A 16,412-nucleotide genomic window follows, 5' to 3' on the forward strand; every position below is an offset into this window, starting at 1 on the left:
GCCGCGCCGGCATAAGCCCAAGAAGGTGTTCCAACAGATTTAGTTCTTGTCTTTTAACACACATCACGTTGAATTGTTCATGTCCTAGATTTGTTTTTGTACTACCCTCATCTATTCTAAACGTCACATTCATCTGCAGAGTGGTAGGAAAGTGCTGGGTGGAGGTCGAAAGGTGAGGAAGAGAAAGGACAAAGATAGCAGTCGCCCCAGCCAAAAAAGGTAAAATAGCCATGACGAGAAAGGATGAGGTAGAAAAACAGCACATGGAATATCGTACGTTAAGCTGCAGGGGGAGGAAAATCCCAGAAAATGAAGAAAGTTTGAGCATTAGAACCATGAAAATAAAATCAATTTGCCATTAACAAAACATTTCTTTTATGCCTTGATTGCTCCGCCCAATGCACCACCGCTGAACTGCTGGCCACCGGGGCGGCGGCCGCCCTGTTGACCAGGCAACCGGGGACCGCCCCGGGTTTGACCAGCACCTCGAGGACCACGGCCACCACGGGCGCCGGCGCCCTGATCGCGCTGGAAGGCGTTGGCCATGCCTTGAGTACGCTGCTCGAGAGTCTTTTCGTTGGCCTCCAGGAGGTTCATCGACTTGTCGGCCAGAGTCACGATCTGGGACTGGAGACGCGACAGCTCGACGCCCTTGCGGAAGACGATGGCGTCGTTGACCTGGTCCAGTGCCGCCGCCAATTCCTCGTGGGAGATCATCCGGCTGATGATGGCTTGGATCTTCTTGCCAGGAAGCTCGAACATGGTGGCCAGGGTGGCGATCGACAAGCTGTCGTAGAAGGGAGCGTAGGTGAAGAGGTATGTGCGGAGACCCTCCTCCTGGATCTGCTGGGACAGCATCTCCTTGACCTTCTCGGGCTGGGGCATCAGATCCCAGATCTTGATGGAGTTGAGCATCTCAGCGGCCTTCTTCCAGTCACCGGCGGCAAGGAACTTGGCACTCATGATGACACCATCACGGGTATTCTCAGCGGGACCGGTGAAGACCTGTCGCTCGTTGTAGTCGAGCATACGGCGGAAGGTCTTGGAGATGACACGGCGCTTCATCTCAGGAGAGGAAGAGGTCTGAGCCATGAGCGGAACTTCCAAGAACATGCTCGACGTAAGATAGATGCACTCAAGGAGTTCCAGGTTAATGTGCATGTGGAAGGGAAGTTGACGCTGGCGTTCCAGACGCTCCTGTTCGGGGGAGACAGTGGAGAAGCGCTGGAGGATGATGCCCTGAGCCAGCAGCTCTTTCTGACGGCCGCTGCCGCAGACCTCAGAGAGAGTAGTCTGGGCCTCGTAGATAAGTCCGGCACGGAAAGCACACAGACCGATCTGGACAAGGGTGCGGTTGAAGAGGATCTGGGTGCTGACGTCGAAGTTGGCGATGTTCTCCGTCAAGTGGGACATGAGCATCAGGTCGCGAGAGCGGTAGTACTGATCGTGGAGGGCGAGGAAGTAGATCTGGCACAGCATCGCACGGGCCCGGATAATACCATCACTGTTCTTGAAGAGGTAGTTGCAGAGACTCTGGACGAGTTCGGTCACATCACCGGCGTTAGCACGAGGGGTGATCTTAGTGTCCAACTCGGTGGGAAGAGCCTTCCACGTGGCCTCCTCCAGGATGGTGACGACCTGGGAGGGCTTGAAGTAGATGTGCTCCAATCTCCGCATGACGACTCTGTTGATGCTGTCCTGTCTGGGGTCGCTCTTCTCGGCAGTGCTGAGTCCCTCAACGTAGGTCTGGGTGCGGACCAGGTTGGCGTACAGCTGCTTCTCGTCACCCAAGCGGTCAATGTATTCGGCGGTGTGGGGGTCGATGTTCTGAAGAGAGCGGGTGAGTTCGTCATCCAAGCGCTCAACGTAAGAGACGATGCTGCCGGGGATGTGGAGGGTCTCGCCGGCGGCAGGCTGGGGCTGCTTCTCGTCATCCTCCCACTCTTCGGCACCCTCGGTCACGACGTAGTCGCGGTTGTTCTCGAGAACAGACAGAAGAGTAGCGAACTCTTGTTCGGCGAACTTCCACTGGTCAACGGCCATGTAGTTGCCGGAGGAAGAAGAGGTGAGGTCGAAGCGGGTGGAGATGAGGGTGAGGTAGATACGGATGCGCTGGTAAGGATTCTGGGCAACCTCCAAAAGCTTTTCCATGGTGCGGATCTGCTCGAGACGATCGGTGTTCTTCTTTCCGCGAGACTCGACGATGACACGGAGGTGCTTGAGGATGCTCTCAGGGGTGTACTGAAGGGTCTTACCACCACGTCCGACAGTGGCAAAGCCATCATCGGCATCGGCAGTGGCAGGAGCAACGGCAACAGGAGCCTCGACGCGCTCGACCTTGGTGAGACGAGGGGCGCTGACGACGGGGCGGGCGTCCTCGTCGGCACCAGCCAAATAACCGTCCTTGTTGCTGCGGTACTTCTCGATCTGGGCGGCGTAGTCCTTGTTGTTCTTCTTGATCCGTTGCTTAACGGCGTTGAAACCCTTGGAGTTGCTGGCGTTCATCTTCTTGTTCGCCGACTTCTGCTTCGTGACGGTCTCGTTGACGAAATCCTCGAGGTCGGCAACGGCCTTGACGTAGACGCGGGGAACGGGGCCAGACTGAGTGATCTTGACAACCTGACGGTTGAGCTTGTCGAACTCTGTAGATTATTTCAAGTTAGCATCTAGCCAGCGTTAAGCTGCCTACCCGACCGGGTGGGCAACCCTTTGCGGGAAATCCATCCACGATCTCCCGATATCCAACGCACCTGTCGAAATGACCGCCCAGTCATTGATCTTCTCAGCATTCTCAATCAACTTGATGGTGCCCTCGAGTTCCTCCAACCGCTTGTCCTTGGCACTCTTGACGACCGTCACCTTCTCCTCATCCTCGCTCTCCTCGCTGTCAGAAGCATCCCTCAAGAAAGCACTGGCACCGGTCTTGCCGGCACCCTCATCCTCGGACGAGGACTCCTCCTCAGACTCCTCCTCCTCCTCGCTGGATTCCTCCTCGGACTGCTCCTCCTCCTCACGATCGCTGTAGAGCTCCTCCTCGTCGGAAGAGCTGGACTCGCTGTCGCTACCGCCACCGTAGAAGAAACGCGACATGTTTGCGGGTGTGTGGGGGTATTTGTCTTTTCGACCGCTGGAAAACCGAGAAAAGTCGCGAGAGTCGATGAGTTGCCGTCACGGAAAAATCGGGGGTGACGCACAGTCGTTCAGGGATGGAAGCGTAGATCCCTCAGAGCCAGTCGGTCTGTTTCTTTTGCTTAGGGAGCAAATTCAGTTGTGAGGGTACGGCGGGAGCCGCAGAGGTTGGGCTGCGCGAGCCACACACGAAATTTAAGCGAGGCCGCACCTAACCGTATCGGGTAATTAGACAACCCATCATCTTTCTAGACTCCGCCATCTCAATTTCAATATTGCGGAGATTGTCAATGCTGTCCGGTCAAATGACTTATATCTGAGATTCTGAGCTTTCTATATGCTTTCTTGCATTCTTTCTTATCCTCATATACCGCATGCCATATTCGAATATCCAAGTTACAGCCATGTTTTCTCTTCAATTGCACAGAAGAACAAAGGAGATGAAGGAACAAAGGAAAAATCCAGAAGAAAAAAACATGTGACGCATCGGCGCATAACAGAGGCATACCCGTGCAGATTGTGCATAGCATAATCAGAAAAACGAACGAAAAAGCAGTACTATAAAAAGAAACATAAACTGAAGGTCTTTCCAATACTCCTGGCTATGCCGAATGCCCGCCACATACATGATCAGGGGATTGATAAAGAAGACAGGAAATTTAGGACGCATCTGAGACACTGAATCCCTCGATGATCGGAAGGAGAGTACCGATACGCCTTTGGCAGGCGCTTAGGCCTGACTCCGAACTCGCGCTAGTCATTATAACGAGATCTGCGTGTCGCGCGAGTATCCTTCCGTCATTTTTATGGGACGCAACAGGCCAAAAGATAATGAGTGGTGTTATTCTGACCAAGAGGAAGCAGACTGCATCTGCAGCAGGATCGCGCGGTGGTACTGTTTGGCGGGACAGCAGTCCAATTTGGCAATCCCTGGTGGCGCAAAGACTGAGAAGAGTACGTGCAAGATCCGCGAGATGCGTACATCTGGGACAGCTATGCGCCTTGTCTTCGTCCCGTGGTAGATGCACATAATGCATATGCTTACTCGATCGAATGCTAGTCAGCGATGCTGAGGCACCTTCCGGGCGCTACCAAGCGGCCTTGCGGTATCATCATTCAGTGCCACTGGTTCTGGCCCATGAAGCCTTCACCTCCTAAAACCCCATCCTCGAGAGTCCGAATGAAATCCCGGTTCCTTGTGCCACCCGTGCGGCTACCCCGACGCCGTTGGTTGGCAGAGTTGGCATCAACATAACCATCCGGCGGGGGAGGGTAGTAAGCGGGACTGGGTTGTAGCCTGATAGGTGCGTTGGGATCGAGGTGACTGGCAACGCGCTGGATGGTCGGTGGGATGCCTCCACCCTGGGGATCCATGGTGGATGCACGCTGTCGGCCGGCCCTCGTAGTCGCTTGGGCGTAGAGGGTCTGCGATGGCGCATATTGCTGTTGTGGCATCTGGCCCGGCATGATGTTCATTTGGTGGCCGTAGGCAGGTGGCTGGTTGGGATACGGCGGGGGAGCACCTTGCTGGTGACCAGCGTACATCCCATTATAGAGGGGTGGCGGCTGGGCGTGAGTGGGAGTATGAAACTGATTCAACTGCATGTTGTATGCATTCTGTGCGGCGCTCTGGGCGTGCGCTGCTTGTGCCGCCCGCTGTTTGCTGGCCGCCTCTGCTTGTTGCTGCTGCTGAATGCCGGGAGCCACCGTCTTGTTCAATGATGAATACTTCAAATTCATCGGAGGGACAAATGGCCCGGTGAATTTCTGTTGCGTGATGAACGGGTGCAATTTGGCCTGCTGTGGTGACCAGCGTTCAAGCGGATTGATGGTCAATAACCCTCGAACAAAGTCGATAAACGCTATCCGGTTGTTGAGTTCTTGTAAAATGTCAGTGCATGCGTGTGGGGGAGTGCAGGAACAGATAGCGTACCTCTTTCAACCTCTGCTGGCTTCATATTCTTCCTGGGCATCGGATAGCTGCGAATAATTTCCTCTAGAGTCGAAGCCTGGAAATACTTCTTGCTTGGTTGTTCTTTGGTGTTATGTTCACGAGAATACTGCTCCAGAGACTTCAGGCGATACGTCTTCCTGCCAAATTCGTCCTGGGTCTTCTCGAAGAACTCGCCCGATTGCTTGCCCATTTCGAGCATCCATGTCGGGGGAAGTCCTAGCATCTCGACGATTCGACAGACTTGATTGTATTCCGAGGAACCAGGGAACAGCGGAAGGCCAAGGAACAGTTCGACAACGATACATCCAAGCGACCACATGTCAATCGCAGAAGAGTAGCTAGGGAAGTGTCAGTCGTGCCGTCCATAAGGGGTTAAGGTTAAGCGGGAGACGATTGCAGTGGGACGTACGGCAAGCCAAGGAGGACCTCAGGGGAGCGGTAGAATCTGGATTGGATGTAGGTGTAGACAGTCTGCCGTTCGTCGCATGCTGAACCGAAATCGATCACTTTGATGATGGGGCTTTCTAGACTGTAGAGACTGGAAGTTAGCTCACATGGACTAGCATGGGTATGAAGCGCTGACTAACTTCTTCAGCAAAATATTCTCCGGTTTCAGATCGCAGTGGATCAGATGAGCCTTGTTGAGGAGACTCAACGCATTCAGCAATTGCTGGGCAAAAACGCGCACCAATGTTGTGCTGAGACCCCGGAACTGGTTCTGCTTGATCAACTCGTATAGATTGACACTGAGCAATTCAAACACGAGACACAGATGTTGTCTGTGGATGAAGGTGTCTTTCAATCGGAGCAAGTGGTGATCATCGTTCTTATCGTACCTGCTATTAAGCTGTGGTCACATGTTAGCATGAGTACCAAATAAACTAGTCAAGCTAAGCCTACCAGATCCAAGACTGAGACTTCCATCATGCTCTGGTTAAAATAAGCTGTCTTGTTCTTAATGACCTTAACAGCGACAACCTCTCCTGTTTTTAAATTCTGGCACTTCACGACTTGTCCAAAGGTTCCTTGACCCAGTACGTCGAGAATAAGGTAGCGATTCCTGAAGGAATTTGTCAATGGGAAAGCTCGAGCGCCTGCGGCCGCATCCGGTTGCATGCTACTCACTTGTGACCTGCTTCTTCACTACCCAGAATGTCGTTGACATACAGAATATAGTCGCTGTCCTCATTGTCGTAACCGTCATTCTTCACGCCTTTACTAGGCTTCGTCAGGACGCGCCTGGGATTTCTGGATGACTCGTAATTGAACCCGGGGTTGCATATCCGATAAGTGGCCGGTAGATGCGTTGTCAACGCCTGGAGGGGCTATGAAAGTGTCAGACAAGCTCCAGACAAAGGCCAGGGTGCTTGAGTACATACGCTAATAAAACCGCCTTCCGGGTTGGCACGTCTAAAGGGAGGCTGTGCATTCAGGCGCGGTTGCAGTTCCTGAACCGACTTGATCTTCTGGAATTTGGGAATTGGCCCTCGACCGGGCAGATGACTGCCACCCGATACAGACGCGGCACGAGGAGACCGCCCATCTTGCGCAAACGCTGCGCTGAGCTGAGAGCCCGCAGAGGGCGGATAGAACTGGTCCGGGCTCATATCAGTGGGCTGTAGAGGGGGGAGTCTGGGCGGTCGCGAACCGGCTGGGGAAGAAGAGGTCAGTAATGATGAAGTCAAGCTACCACGGGAGAAGATATTACTTACACGGCGGCGACTGGAATGATTGAGGAGGCGAAGCGTAGTTTGGAGCTCGTGTCGGTGACCGTCGCGACTGATTCGGGCCGGGCGGGAATGCGTACGAGTTATGCTTCCCAGGACTGGCATTATAGGACATGGGAGACGACAAGACATTCCCAGGGGAGTATCTGCGAGCGGCCGAGGACTCTTCATGCGAGAAGTACTGTGAGGACGGACGGCTGTGATGGGTCGGTCGTGTCGAGTATTTAGCCCGGTTATAGGGATCGGCGTCCTCCATGGTGGTGTCTGCATCGGTGACATAATCCCGACTACGTGGCGTCGCAGCTGGAGACGAGGCCATCGAGACGGTCTTGGAGTTTGTGACGGTGGAGGGGGGTTTCGCAGAGCCGGCAGGGGATTGGAAGGGTTCGTAGGTGTATCCGACCGGTGGCTGCGAATGTTGTGGCTGGCCGCCGTATTTTGAAGCTAGGTGCTGTTGTGAATTCGACGTCAGGCCGTTGTTGAACTGCGCGGAATGACCCATTAGGGGATCTTGGTAAGGCTGCCACTGAGAATCCATTACTCTTCACGTTTATAGCGACGCCACTTCAGGAGCAAGGATAGATCAAATCGGGAATTAGATGATCATTTATCTCTGTCGACAGCGCACATGCACCACGATCGGGCGTTAGATAGCAGGCGGGGACGGCCGACGCACGTAGCGCAATCAGGCGGAGACGACGCGGCACACCAGCAAGCCAGGTATATAACGGTGGAAACCGAACGAGGCGGAGCAGAAAGAATTGGGAGGAATAATTCTAGGCAGTGTTGAAGGTCATGATCCGAATGACAGGTTGTTTGGGTTGGTGAGAAGGATCAAGAGCAAAGAGGTGTCTGTACGGAAGTTGGGCGGTCGCAATACACAATGACGGACGGGGGGTGCGACGCAGCAACCAGTATCGATGCGGCAGCTGACACGCGAAGGGGTTGGGGTTTGGAGGGCACTGGATGGAGAAGGGACTGACTGGAAGTTCCCGGTTAGGACAGGAATCCAGGCAGAAATGCGCACAGTCGAAAGATGACTGTGAAGGGACTGGAATGAAATCCAGCTGAAGGAGAGTGCGGAGGAGGGGAAGAGAAAAGAGAGAGTGAGGAAGAGAAGAGTTGAGTAGGGTAGGGAAGGAGGAGTTCGGGAAGATTGGTGGTGGTGGTGGTGGAGGTGGAGATACTGACTGGAGTACCACTCAGTCAGTCACTCAGTCACTGTATTGTAGCCTATGTCTGGCTGTCACTCTGTCCAGAGGGGGAAACCCGACGATGGCCTCAGGCTCGCGCACTCTTTTCTCCCTCTCTCTAGTTACTCTTCCGCACTTGGATGCTTCCGGCCAAGGGTAACCCACAGAACCCAACTCAAATCTTCTGATCTCACGACTCAAAGCGTCTTCACTTCGCTTCTTCCATGGACTGGTGGATGATGACGATTTTCCAACCGGGGAGCTCGGAGTCCCTGTCAAGAGGATCTGGTCGGCTGCCAGCAAATGGAAGTGAACCACAAAGGGGCAGAGCAGATGCAAGAAGGCACAGTGGAATGACAGAGTTATAGCTTATGCTTCTGTGGGGCTCAGAGAGAATGAGGATGATTGTGGCTCTATTCACATTGAGTTGCCATTGAGCTGTTTTAACTATTGATAGTGACACTACTCCGTACCAAGTGAGTTCCAGGTAGAATTGATGTTTCTAGAGTTACAACGTTGTTATATAATGCCTATCCATCTATTTGGCCTGCCTCTTGACCAGCCCCCGTCGACGATCTGCCTCCATTGGGAAGTTTGCATCCACCCCCTTGAGCGTTTGGATGGCGTTCGTTAGTTACTTGGGTTGCTAGGAAGAGCCCTGATGGCAGAGACAGGGACCCTTTAGTGACTGGGCAGCCATGGCAACATTGAGAACTCGACGCTGCGTCCGTCCCTTGACTAGATAAATCTTTTATCATCGCACTGGAGCGCTGCTTGTTAGATCTGACCCAGTTACCGCCATACCAGTCACTGGGAACCGTGACATGGTAGGTATTCTCAAGCCACACAAACCCCCATGAGTTGACATTGAGTACCACCACCATCAATGTACCCAGTGGACCATGGATGTCATCTTCGCATACTCCATAGTCTAGTGAGGCAACACACGGGCCAAAGCCCGCCCACACTGTGACGTGGGAGGCTACGTAGGGTATGACTAACAGTAAATGGGTGACCCTCAGCGGGCTCTAAAAGGAAAGGCGGTCGACGAGTACCTGGACTGAGCCTTCAACTTCTGCCGGAAATAAGCTGGTGGCTTTGCTGTGGCTGACCTGATCTTACTCAGCAGGCCTTGAATCCCTCAGCCGTCACACACACGCCCCCACCGACTTGGCAGCTATTTCATCGGATGGCAGGACAGCTGATCTATCTATAGTCGGGTGCTCGATTTTCTTTTTTGGCACGCGGAATAAGGGCATCGCCGTGAGCGTGCGCTTTTACTAGAAGCTTAGATACTCCGTGGGTCGCGCTTCAGCTATTCACCGCAGCCGACATCAACACCAAGTCACTCGGGAGATCTTTCATCTGATCTGCAGTCATTGAGACTTGACTCTATTTAGCCCATTCTCGTAGTACACTCAACTTGCTTGGTGTTGGTGTGTACTTGAGTCCGTTCCAAGCTATCATGGTGCCAGCTTCAGGACCCGCCCAGAATCTCCCTAGAATGCCAATTGTCGTGCCTGAGATGACCGCTCCCTCCAACGACCTGAAGATGTCTACAGAAAACATCGAGGAATCCACCGTCGCCCCAGACAATGAGGTCTGGGACACCGAGATGCAGCTCGTCTCTTCTCTGGCGAAGCTCCAGGAATTAGAGGCGATGGTAAGCTTTCGCCGTGCCAGTCATTTGTTGCGGGGCCGTTTCGCTAACACCGGCAGATCCATCAACTGCGCACTTTGCTTCCTGTGCGTCTGCTGGAACCCTTGATGTCGACCGCAAATCCCAGAACGGCAGCCGGCGGGCAGGGCGTACCGACCCCTCAGACGCTGTTTGAGCAGCTCAAGAAATGCGCCGAGAGTGGTGTGCGTGAAGTCGCCGACTTCCAGTCCTTGTGGCGGAGTCCGGAAATGAAAGCGGTCTGGAATCGTGTGGACACCCAGATCAAGAACAACGGCGGACAGCTGTTGCAGCCGACTGGGATGTGGGAGGAGGACTATGATGTGTTGCTCGAGGGGCTCGTTAAGGAGGAGCAAGTGAAGCAGCAGGAGCGGCTGAATGCCGAGGAGGAGGCGGAACGTTCGAAGATCCAGGCAACGGAAGGCGGCTGGCGAGCGATTGTCGACAGTTTCGTCCAAAAGAATGTTCCCGGGATGCGGGTTCAAATGAGCAAGACCGAGGCATCCATCTTGGTGGCGTTGGTGAAAGCCGGCCTGGTCTTCAAAGTCCACACCGTCGAAGGACTGGAAAGCCACGGTGTTCCGGACTGGCGCATCGCCAGTAAGGCGGCGGCTGGACAGACCGTCACCAAGCTCGAGGGAGCTGTTATGCAGTGCTTGAATTCGCGTCCCCGACAATGGGACCTTCTTCATCTGCTTGTGAGTAGTGTTCCTGCCGTGCTCGGAGGGTGCAGCTAACGGATGACAGGACATGATATCTTCTTATTCCGACATCAAACAGACTCCTTGCCTGAAATGCAGCAAAATGACCGACAGTGCAGCTCAATTGCCGACCCTCCGCAAACCCAGATCCGTGCCTTCCAACGAGGGCCAGTCCACTACCGTCTGGGAAGCATATCATCCTAGCTGCGTCGCCGAGTGAGGGCAATAGCAGAAACAACCACTCCGGGTCTTCTCACGATATCTGCATCTATCTCTACCATTACACAACTTGATAGCACCATACGATACTCGAGCTGCGCTTGAGTCAAAAGCACATAGGCGCGATACTTATTACCGACCACTTCCTTTATGCCTAGGGACCTGCCATTACCCATTACGGAGCTTGTGCAAATGCAGGTACAAATGCAGCCTGCAAGTGCTGAAACAAACAAGGATTCACCTCCATACCATCACCTTTGCGCGGCTGAGTTTTATCGATCCCACCACGGCGTGGCAGCTCTCCCCTCTCCCGCTTCCACCAACTTACCTACACAACAACACCAGACAACACCACCCACAGAGTTTGACACACTGCAAGAAGCACCCAAACCATCAACATCCATCCCGAAAGCAAACCCCGAGCGAGATCATCCACATCATCCAGTGAACCCAGAACCCAAAACACCGCACAATCAACAAGACACACAAACACGACCCCAACCCGCAACCGGGTTCAGCAATATCGAAGCTCAAATGAAGAACAATCATCTTAGTTTAGATAAATAGGAAATTGGATCCGTGGTTACCACTAGCAAGAAACCTATCTACCAGAAGTAAAGGGAGAGGCTACCTTCACCCGAACCATAAGTCCAGTCCCCTAGACAGTCAAATCCCTTGCACATACCACATATGCTAGTATTATCCAGTAAACGAATCGGGCTGCGCCGTATTCAAATATTCATAGCGACTCTTATCATCCATTTGAGAAAGCAAGATTAAACTCCCCCCTTGTTTTTATTCATTTAATCTATAATAGAACTTTTCTCCCCTTTCTTCCCCTTGAAGAACACCCCTGAGCAAAACTGACTCCACCGATACCGCAATGCATTGAACTATGCACGCATGCACATACATCCACACATACATACGCAAGTAGCAGCACAGCAAGACACTCCAATCTACAGCAGCATAGCACAGCTAAGTAGCTAAGTATAGCACGAAGCAAACCCAAACCTGCACCACAAATCCTAGAAAAAATAAATCATCATCAATCTATTTAACAACAGTACACATTATGAATGAAGTTGAGTTACTTACAGGAGAAACACGCCAACCGAAACAAAACCACCAATTCTAAGCAGCCAGAATCTGAAACAAATAGATATCGCTATTATTCATGAGATGATGACAGTCCCTATTGCTCCGCTGAATGCAACAACAACCGAGGACATAATGCAGCATTATATTTTGTGCGATTTGAGCCTTTGGAGCGGAAAAGAAAAAGAAAAAAAAAAACAGGAAGATGTCTTTCGTAACATTGATACAAGTCCCCGTATTTGCATACTATGTGGAGAAGACTCCAAAGTCCCCGGCGAACCAGGTAAAGGTGGTGATCGTGATGAGGACCATGCCGAACACGAACTTAAGACCTTGTCGCTCGAGCTCGGAGAGGGCACCGCTGCAGGTGGCGCAGACGAATCCTGAAAGGCACTGGTCAGTGGAAAGGAGACTCAAAGATGAGCAAAACGGGGACTAACCGTTCAGAGGCGTGTAAGACTGCGGGCTATACATGGCGAAAGTGTAACTGGCGGCGCTGAGGTGACCGCCCTTCGGGGTGTCGGAGATGGACTTGTTCACGTCCCAGACGATCAACGTGTACGACGCGGTCAACAGCGGAACCGTCGCATTGGCCTTATACGCGCCCGTGTCCCAGACGACCTTGTTGGTCTCCTTGACGGTCATGTTCTGCGTGACGGTGTACGTGTGGCTGTTCTTACTGCACGAGGCGATGACATTGACCGCCGTCGGCGTCACGTCCAGGGAGGTGTAGTTCCATGCAAAGGTGACCGGATTGCCGATCTTGTAGAACGTCGTGGTCGTGATCGCGGGCGTCAACATCGAAATACCGCCGGCCCAGGCGTTGGTGGTCGTCGAGTTGCTCGAGGCCGTCTTCGTGCTGCCCTTCTTTTTGGATGACGATGAGGAGCCCGTTTCGGTTCCACTGTTCGTGTCGGTCCCGGTCGCGGTCCCGGTCTTCGTAGCTTTCCCGGTAGCTTGTGTGCCTGAAGATGTCTCCGTGGCCGAATCAGTAGCGGAGTCAGTAGCGGAGTCGGTAGCGGAATCGGTCTTTGCTGCGCTTTTGCCCGTCGTGACGGCTTGTCCAGTTGTGGCGCTGTCGGCTGCTGTGGTGTCTTTGAGGATGTTAGTATGCAAGTCGCCCAAATGAACCACACGATCAGGGGGTTGGGGATGCTGACCAGCTCGCCGTAGGAATTGACCGTGCGACAACTCCTCCCCTGGGGATGGGAAGGCGGTTGAGATTGTCCCCAGTAGAAAGAGGATGCACAAGGCAGGTAGGAGACATAGCGAGCGCATGGTGATTGTGTCGGATGTGTTGATGGAGGTAGTAGAAAGTAGTGGAAAACAGAGGGGTCAAGTGATCCCCCTTGGCGAGATTCAGGGTCCGATCGACGTGGACCCGTCGCTGTGATGGGAGGTTTGTTCGCAAAAATGACGATATAATGTGTCGAGCGATCGAAATCAAATGGATGATGCAGTCGATGGGGATGGTAACAGTGCCCAGAAAACGACAAGACGATGAAACTGCAGAGGATGGTCGGTCTTTTCAGGCCAGCGGGACTAAAACATGCAGATCGGCTGATAGAGTATCGGCAGGGTCCAGCGAGAGTCGAGAGGGTAAACAAAGCGAGTGACGGGGGGTCTAGCGCTCGACAAAACTGCAAATTATGGTGATAGAGAAGCGACTGACACTTAGTTGAGAACGATGCAGAAAAAGAAGACAAAATCACAAGTAAAAAGGCCGAACAGACGACAGTCAGGCGCTGCAGAAGCCGAGAGGCGAGAGAGACTTACAAGCGGGATCGAAACTCACTAGCAGCAGGAGAAGACCTGGGGGACTAACCCGATTGGGCCCTCTATGAGACACGAAGCTATTTTTGGTGTTTGGTGTTTGGTGGCTGTTGGCCTGAGGCATAAATAAGGGCACCTATCCACCTCCCGCCCTTGAATCGTTGGGTGACATGACGCACCACTGAAGATGTTGTGCATACCCTTGCACCTCCATTTGCTCCTTGCGAGCAGCATCCTGCACATCTACGGCCACTATTGCCAATTATTGCCCTTTTACTCACCAACTTCCACATAAACAGATGCACCAGAGGTATAATTCTGTTCTCGGATCAATATATATATATATATATATGTATGCTCGCAGTAGCCATTCTGAAAATGGTTGGTAACTAAAACTCAATCTGAATTGAACGCTGTCGCAGAATCACATTAGATACATTGGCTTCACCCTTCATCATCCTCACAGGTCATTATTACGATTAATTAGCATTAACATCACAGATAGTCTTAACCGTCGTCGTACTGATACAGATCTGGTAGCGTCAAGCTGGAGAGTGGCGAGTGTCCTCTCCCGATCCTATCTTGCGTCGTATGATTCATCAACCACGAGCCTTGTTGTCGGACAGCCAACCCCTCGTGCCTCATCTATGAGGAGTATTCCACGGTGAGGTCGACCTTGTCGCAGGAGGAAGGGATCGTGGCGGGCAGATACTCGTAGAGCCAGAAGAGCTGAGGGGCGTTGTGGTACCAATCACAAACTGTAGTAGAGTATTTGTCAGTGACAAAGGGTCTTCCTCATATAATTGGGTTCGATGCTTGACTTACCCAACCAACCGCCAAAGCCGTTCTCCGCCGACCACTGAAGGGTCGAACCATCCACGGAGAAACCTTCGTCACCGTAACCGACATTGATCTCGACGGGTTCCCATGCTACAACACGAGGTTAGTTCTATTTGACTTTTTCCTTTTTCTTTTTCGTCTCCCTCCACGAGAGGCGAAACTTACAAGCATAGTTGGTGTTGGCGCCCATCTTGAAACCCCAGGGGAAAGTGGTGCCCAAGTCGAACTGAGCGGTGGTGCCGTTCAAGGAAACGGCACGAGCAGTGGACTTCTCGGCGGTGAGCATGGCATCGTTGAGGCCGGCGCCGGTGTGATAGGCGTAGACGTAGAGGTTGTTGTGGGCATCGTTGGCAGCGCCGGAAGTCTTGAGGTAGAAGCTCTGGGAGGTGTCGCGGGCTTGAACGATAGGGCTGGCTGCGACAGCCGACACGAGCAAAGCGAGAGGAGCGAGGAACTTCATGATTGCGAATGTTATGTGCAGATTGATGACCAAAGAATGAATCCGAGCTGTACAGTTGGAAGCTATTATATTGTAGAACAAAGAAGAATGGGGAGTGATGAGGAAGGGGGATGTCAATGGGAACAAAGGTGTTTAAATATCGAGCGGCGAGCACTACCACCAGGTCCGGTGGGGATAAGGCCGTGAAAGACGAATTTCCTAAGCAGGAAAAGATGGATGGAGATCAGAGGAACCAAAGCAAGAACAAAGTCAATGGACACACATGAGAGGGAAAAGAAAAGAGAAAGAAACCAATGCAGAGAACTAGTGTAGTTGAAGTGACTTGGCACTGCCCCAGGCACGCCCCAGTGGAATGTACAGTAGGAACTTAGGAAGAGCCCTGCAGTGAGTGCACTGGCAGTGGTGATTGTTGAATGATGGAGGCAAAACTGGGTTCCATTGGGTGAACCTGTTGGGTGGAGTTCCACTCACGGGCTGTCCGCTGGCCGCCGGCCACGACCGATTGGCCTGTAGCAAATAAACGTGATTGGCCTCGGGACAATCAGTCAGCGACTGTGGGCGGCGAGGTTGGAGTCCATCGCTGATTGGCCACTTCAGGCGGGGGAAGAGCAGGCGGTGGAGCGATCAAATCCAAGTGACTGCTTGGATCCTGAGACAGTGTTCTCCCTCCCCGCAACCACAAAGAGGAAAGAAAATTGATGAGGCTGGTGATACATCACCACGCGCGTCTGTCGATGGAGTCCTGTTACTCTGTACAACCCTCGACAGTTCACGAGAGACGAAAACATTGGCTTCAATTTTTGTTTGTTTTGTGCTGACAACCTCAAACTTGAAGCAGTCGATCCTCATCTATTATGCCGATCCCGACCGCTTGCTACACTGTGTAGACTAAAATGATCAATGGATCTTCAGGACTGTATCTTCACAGCTCTTACCCATAAACTAATGTCTACCTGAAGCAAACTCTATGCACCTGCCCCCTGGAGAGCAAATTACAATGGAACAATGGAACAATGAGAAAATATCCATCCACCAAAATCTATCGACCCATTAATGTTATGTATACAGTACAGTACAGATTCATTCGTACACTGTCAGCCGAGAAGTGGATTGACTTAATTATAGAAGAAGCATCTTGGTTCCCTCCTTCCAGCTAGAATGACCCTATAATCTGACGTTATGGGCGGTGCAATCATGCAAGATTATTGTCTCCTCTCACCCATCAAATTGCCGACAACCAAAAAAGAATCAAGTCAACTAACTACATCACCTCAACCTTCGTTTTCTTTGTTGCTGCAATTCATCCCCGGTTGACATCATGATCGTCCGTTTCCGTCAATCGACGTCGGCCGGTACAGCACCTCGGTTTCTTACATCACACGATCCCTGGACTAGCGGATCTGCTATCCCGACCTGCAGGAGAAACAGACAGGGCCGAGGGACTCCAATTGCGCAGTTTCACGAGGTCGGAAGATACCCACGTTCATTCCCTGTTGGATGATGCATCCTGCATGGCAGGGGAAAATCCCCGTGAAGGTTCGGGGGTCGCATACTTCCGGGCAAAATCTGAGACATGGCCCGGAACGAAACAGCAGAAAGATATCACACCCAGGCGATAGGATATATCAAATGATTCAAAA

The 16,412-nt window shown here is 52.4% G+C and overlaps 5 protein-coding genes across 5 annotated transcripts; 1 reads left to right on the forward strand and 4 right to left on the reverse strand.

Moving 5' to 3' along the window:
- Window positions 1–67: 67 nt before the first annotated feature.
- Window positions 68–3,268, reverse strand: nip1 (translation initiation factor eIF3 core subunit c). Its single transcript, XM_025693650.1, has 2 exons — window positions 2,751–3,268; window positions 68–2,642 (listed from the first exon to the last, which is right to left on the reverse strand). The coding sequence occupies exons 1-2, from the start codon at window positions 3,088–3,090 to the stop codon at window positions 376–378; spliced, it is 2,607 nt and encodes an 868-aa protein (XP_025552857.1). The 5' UTR covers window positions 3,091–3,268; the 3' UTR covers window positions 68–375.
- A 930-nt stretch (window positions 3,269–4,198) lies between these two features.
- Window positions 4,199–7,696, reverse strand: BO97DRAFT_36344 (putative protein kinase Yak1). The gene is made up of 8 exons (XM_025692501.1): window positions 6,796–7,696; window positions 6,463–6,734; window positions 6,209–6,408; window positions 5,984–6,143; window positions 5,671–5,930; window positions 5,493–5,612; window positions 5,063–5,421; window positions 4,199–5,009 (listed from the first exon to the last, which is right to left on the reverse strand). The coding sequence occupies exons 1-8, from the start codon at window positions 7,346–7,348 to the stop codon at window positions 4,246–4,248; spliced, it is 2,688 nt and encodes an 895-aa protein (XP_025552858.1). The 5' UTR covers window positions 7,349–7,696; the 3' UTR covers window positions 4,199–4,245.
- A 1,772-nt stretch (window positions 7,697–9,468) lies between these two features.
- Window positions 9,469–10,602, forward strand: BO97DRAFT_433595 (RNA polymerase II mediator complex subunit MED27 domain-containing protein; the record flags this gene model as incomplete). The annotated part of the gene is made up of 3 exons (XM_025697607.1): window positions 9,469–9,666; window positions 9,723–10,379; window positions 10,429–10,602. 3 exons carry the CDS (start codon window positions 9,469–9,471, stop codon window positions 10,600–10,602), a joined length of 1,029 nt encoding a protein of 342 aa, XP_025552859.1.
- A 1,273-nt stretch (window positions 10,603–11,875) lies between these two features.
- On the reverse strand, window positions 11,876–13,442 carry BO97DRAFT_366776 (uncharacterized protein). The gene is made up of 3 exons (XM_025692629.1): window positions 12,860–13,442; window positions 12,140–12,793; window positions 11,876–12,082 (listed from the first exon to the last, which is right to left on the reverse strand). The coding sequence occupies exons 1-3, from the start codon at window positions 12,975–12,977 to the stop codon at window positions 11,946–11,948; spliced, it is 909 nt and encodes a 302-aa protein (XP_025552860.1). The 5' UTR covers window positions 12,978–13,442; the 3' UTR covers window positions 11,876–11,945.
- Window positions 13,443–13,795: 353 nt separating this feature from the next.
- Window positions 13,796–15,156, reverse strand: BO97DRAFT_404838 (uncharacterized protein). The gene is made up of 3 exons (XM_025695043.1): window positions 14,478–15,156; window positions 14,298–14,402; window positions 13,796–14,230 (listed from the first exon to the last, which is right to left on the reverse strand). Exons 1-3 carry the CDS (start codon window positions 14,770–14,772, stop codon window positions 14,118–14,120), a joined length of 513 nt encoding a protein of 170 aa, XP_025552861.1. The 5' UTR covers window positions 14,773–15,156; the 3' UTR covers window positions 13,796–14,117.
- Between the last annotated feature and the right edge of the window lie 1,256 nt (window positions 15,157–16,412).

Source organism: Aspergillus homomorphus, assembly GCF_003184865.1.
Source record: "Aspergillus homomorphus CBS 101889 unplaced genomic scaffold BO97scaffold_12, whole genome shotgun sequence".
Lineage (NCBI taxonomy): Eukaryota > Fungi > Ascomycota > Eurotiomycetes > Eurotiales > Aspergillaceae > Aspergillus > Aspergillus homomorphus.

What these genes read in the sequence shown, in the direction of transcription:
- nip1 (XM_025693650.1), bottom strand. Translation starts at nt 3,090, where the DNA reads ATGTCGCGTTTCTTCTACGGTGGCGGTAGCGACAGCGAGTCCAGCTCT. An exon ending in CTGGGCGGTCATTTCGACAG is followed by an intron (nt 2,643 to 2,750) that starts GTGCGTTGGATA and finishes AATAATCTACAG; the next exon opens with AGTTCGACAAGCTCAACCGT.
- BO97DRAFT_36344 (XM_025692501.1), bottom strand. Translation starts at nt 7,348, where the DNA reads ATGGATTCTCAGTGGCAGCCTTACCAAGATCCCCTAATGGGTCATTCC. An exon ending in CGGAAGGCGGTTTTATTAGC is followed by an intron (nt 6,409 to 6,462) that starts GTATGTACTCAA and finishes ACACTTTCATAG; the next exon opens with CCCCTCCAGGCGTTGACAAC. An exon ending in GAGGTCCTCCTTGGCTTGCC is followed by an intron (nt 5,422 to 5,492) that starts GTACGTCCCACT and finishes ACACTTCCCTAG; the next exon opens with CTACTCTTCTGCGATTGACA.
- BO97DRAFT_366776 (XM_025692629.1), bottom strand. Translation starts at nt 12,977, where the DNA reads ATGCGCTCGCTATGTCTCCTACCTGCCTTGTGCATCCTCTTTCTACTG. An exon ending in TCAATTCCTACGGCGAGCTG is followed by an intron (nt 12,794 to 12,859) that starts GTCAGCATCCCC and finishes ACATCCTCAAAG; the next exon opens with ACACCACAGCAGCCGACAGC. An exon ending in GTCTTACACGCCTCTGAACG is followed by an intron (nt 12,083 to 12,139) that starts GTTAGTCCCCGT and finishes AGTGCCTTTCAG; the next exon opens with GATTCGTCTGCGCCACCTGC.
- BO97DRAFT_404838 (XM_025695043.1), bottom strand. Translation starts at nt 14,772, where the DNA reads ATGAAGTTCCTCGCTCCTCTCGCTTTGCTCGTGTCGGCTGTCGCAGCC. An exon ending in CGCCAACACCAACTATGCTT is followed by an intron (nt 14,403 to 14,477) that starts GTAAGTTTCGCC and finishes CTCGTGTTGTAG; the next exon opens with CATGGGAACCCGTCGAGATC. An exon ending in CGGCTTTGGCGGTTGGTTGG is followed by an intron (nt 14,231 to 14,297) that starts GTAAGTCAAGCA and finishes ACTCTACTACAG; the next exon opens with TTTGTGATTGGTACCACAAC.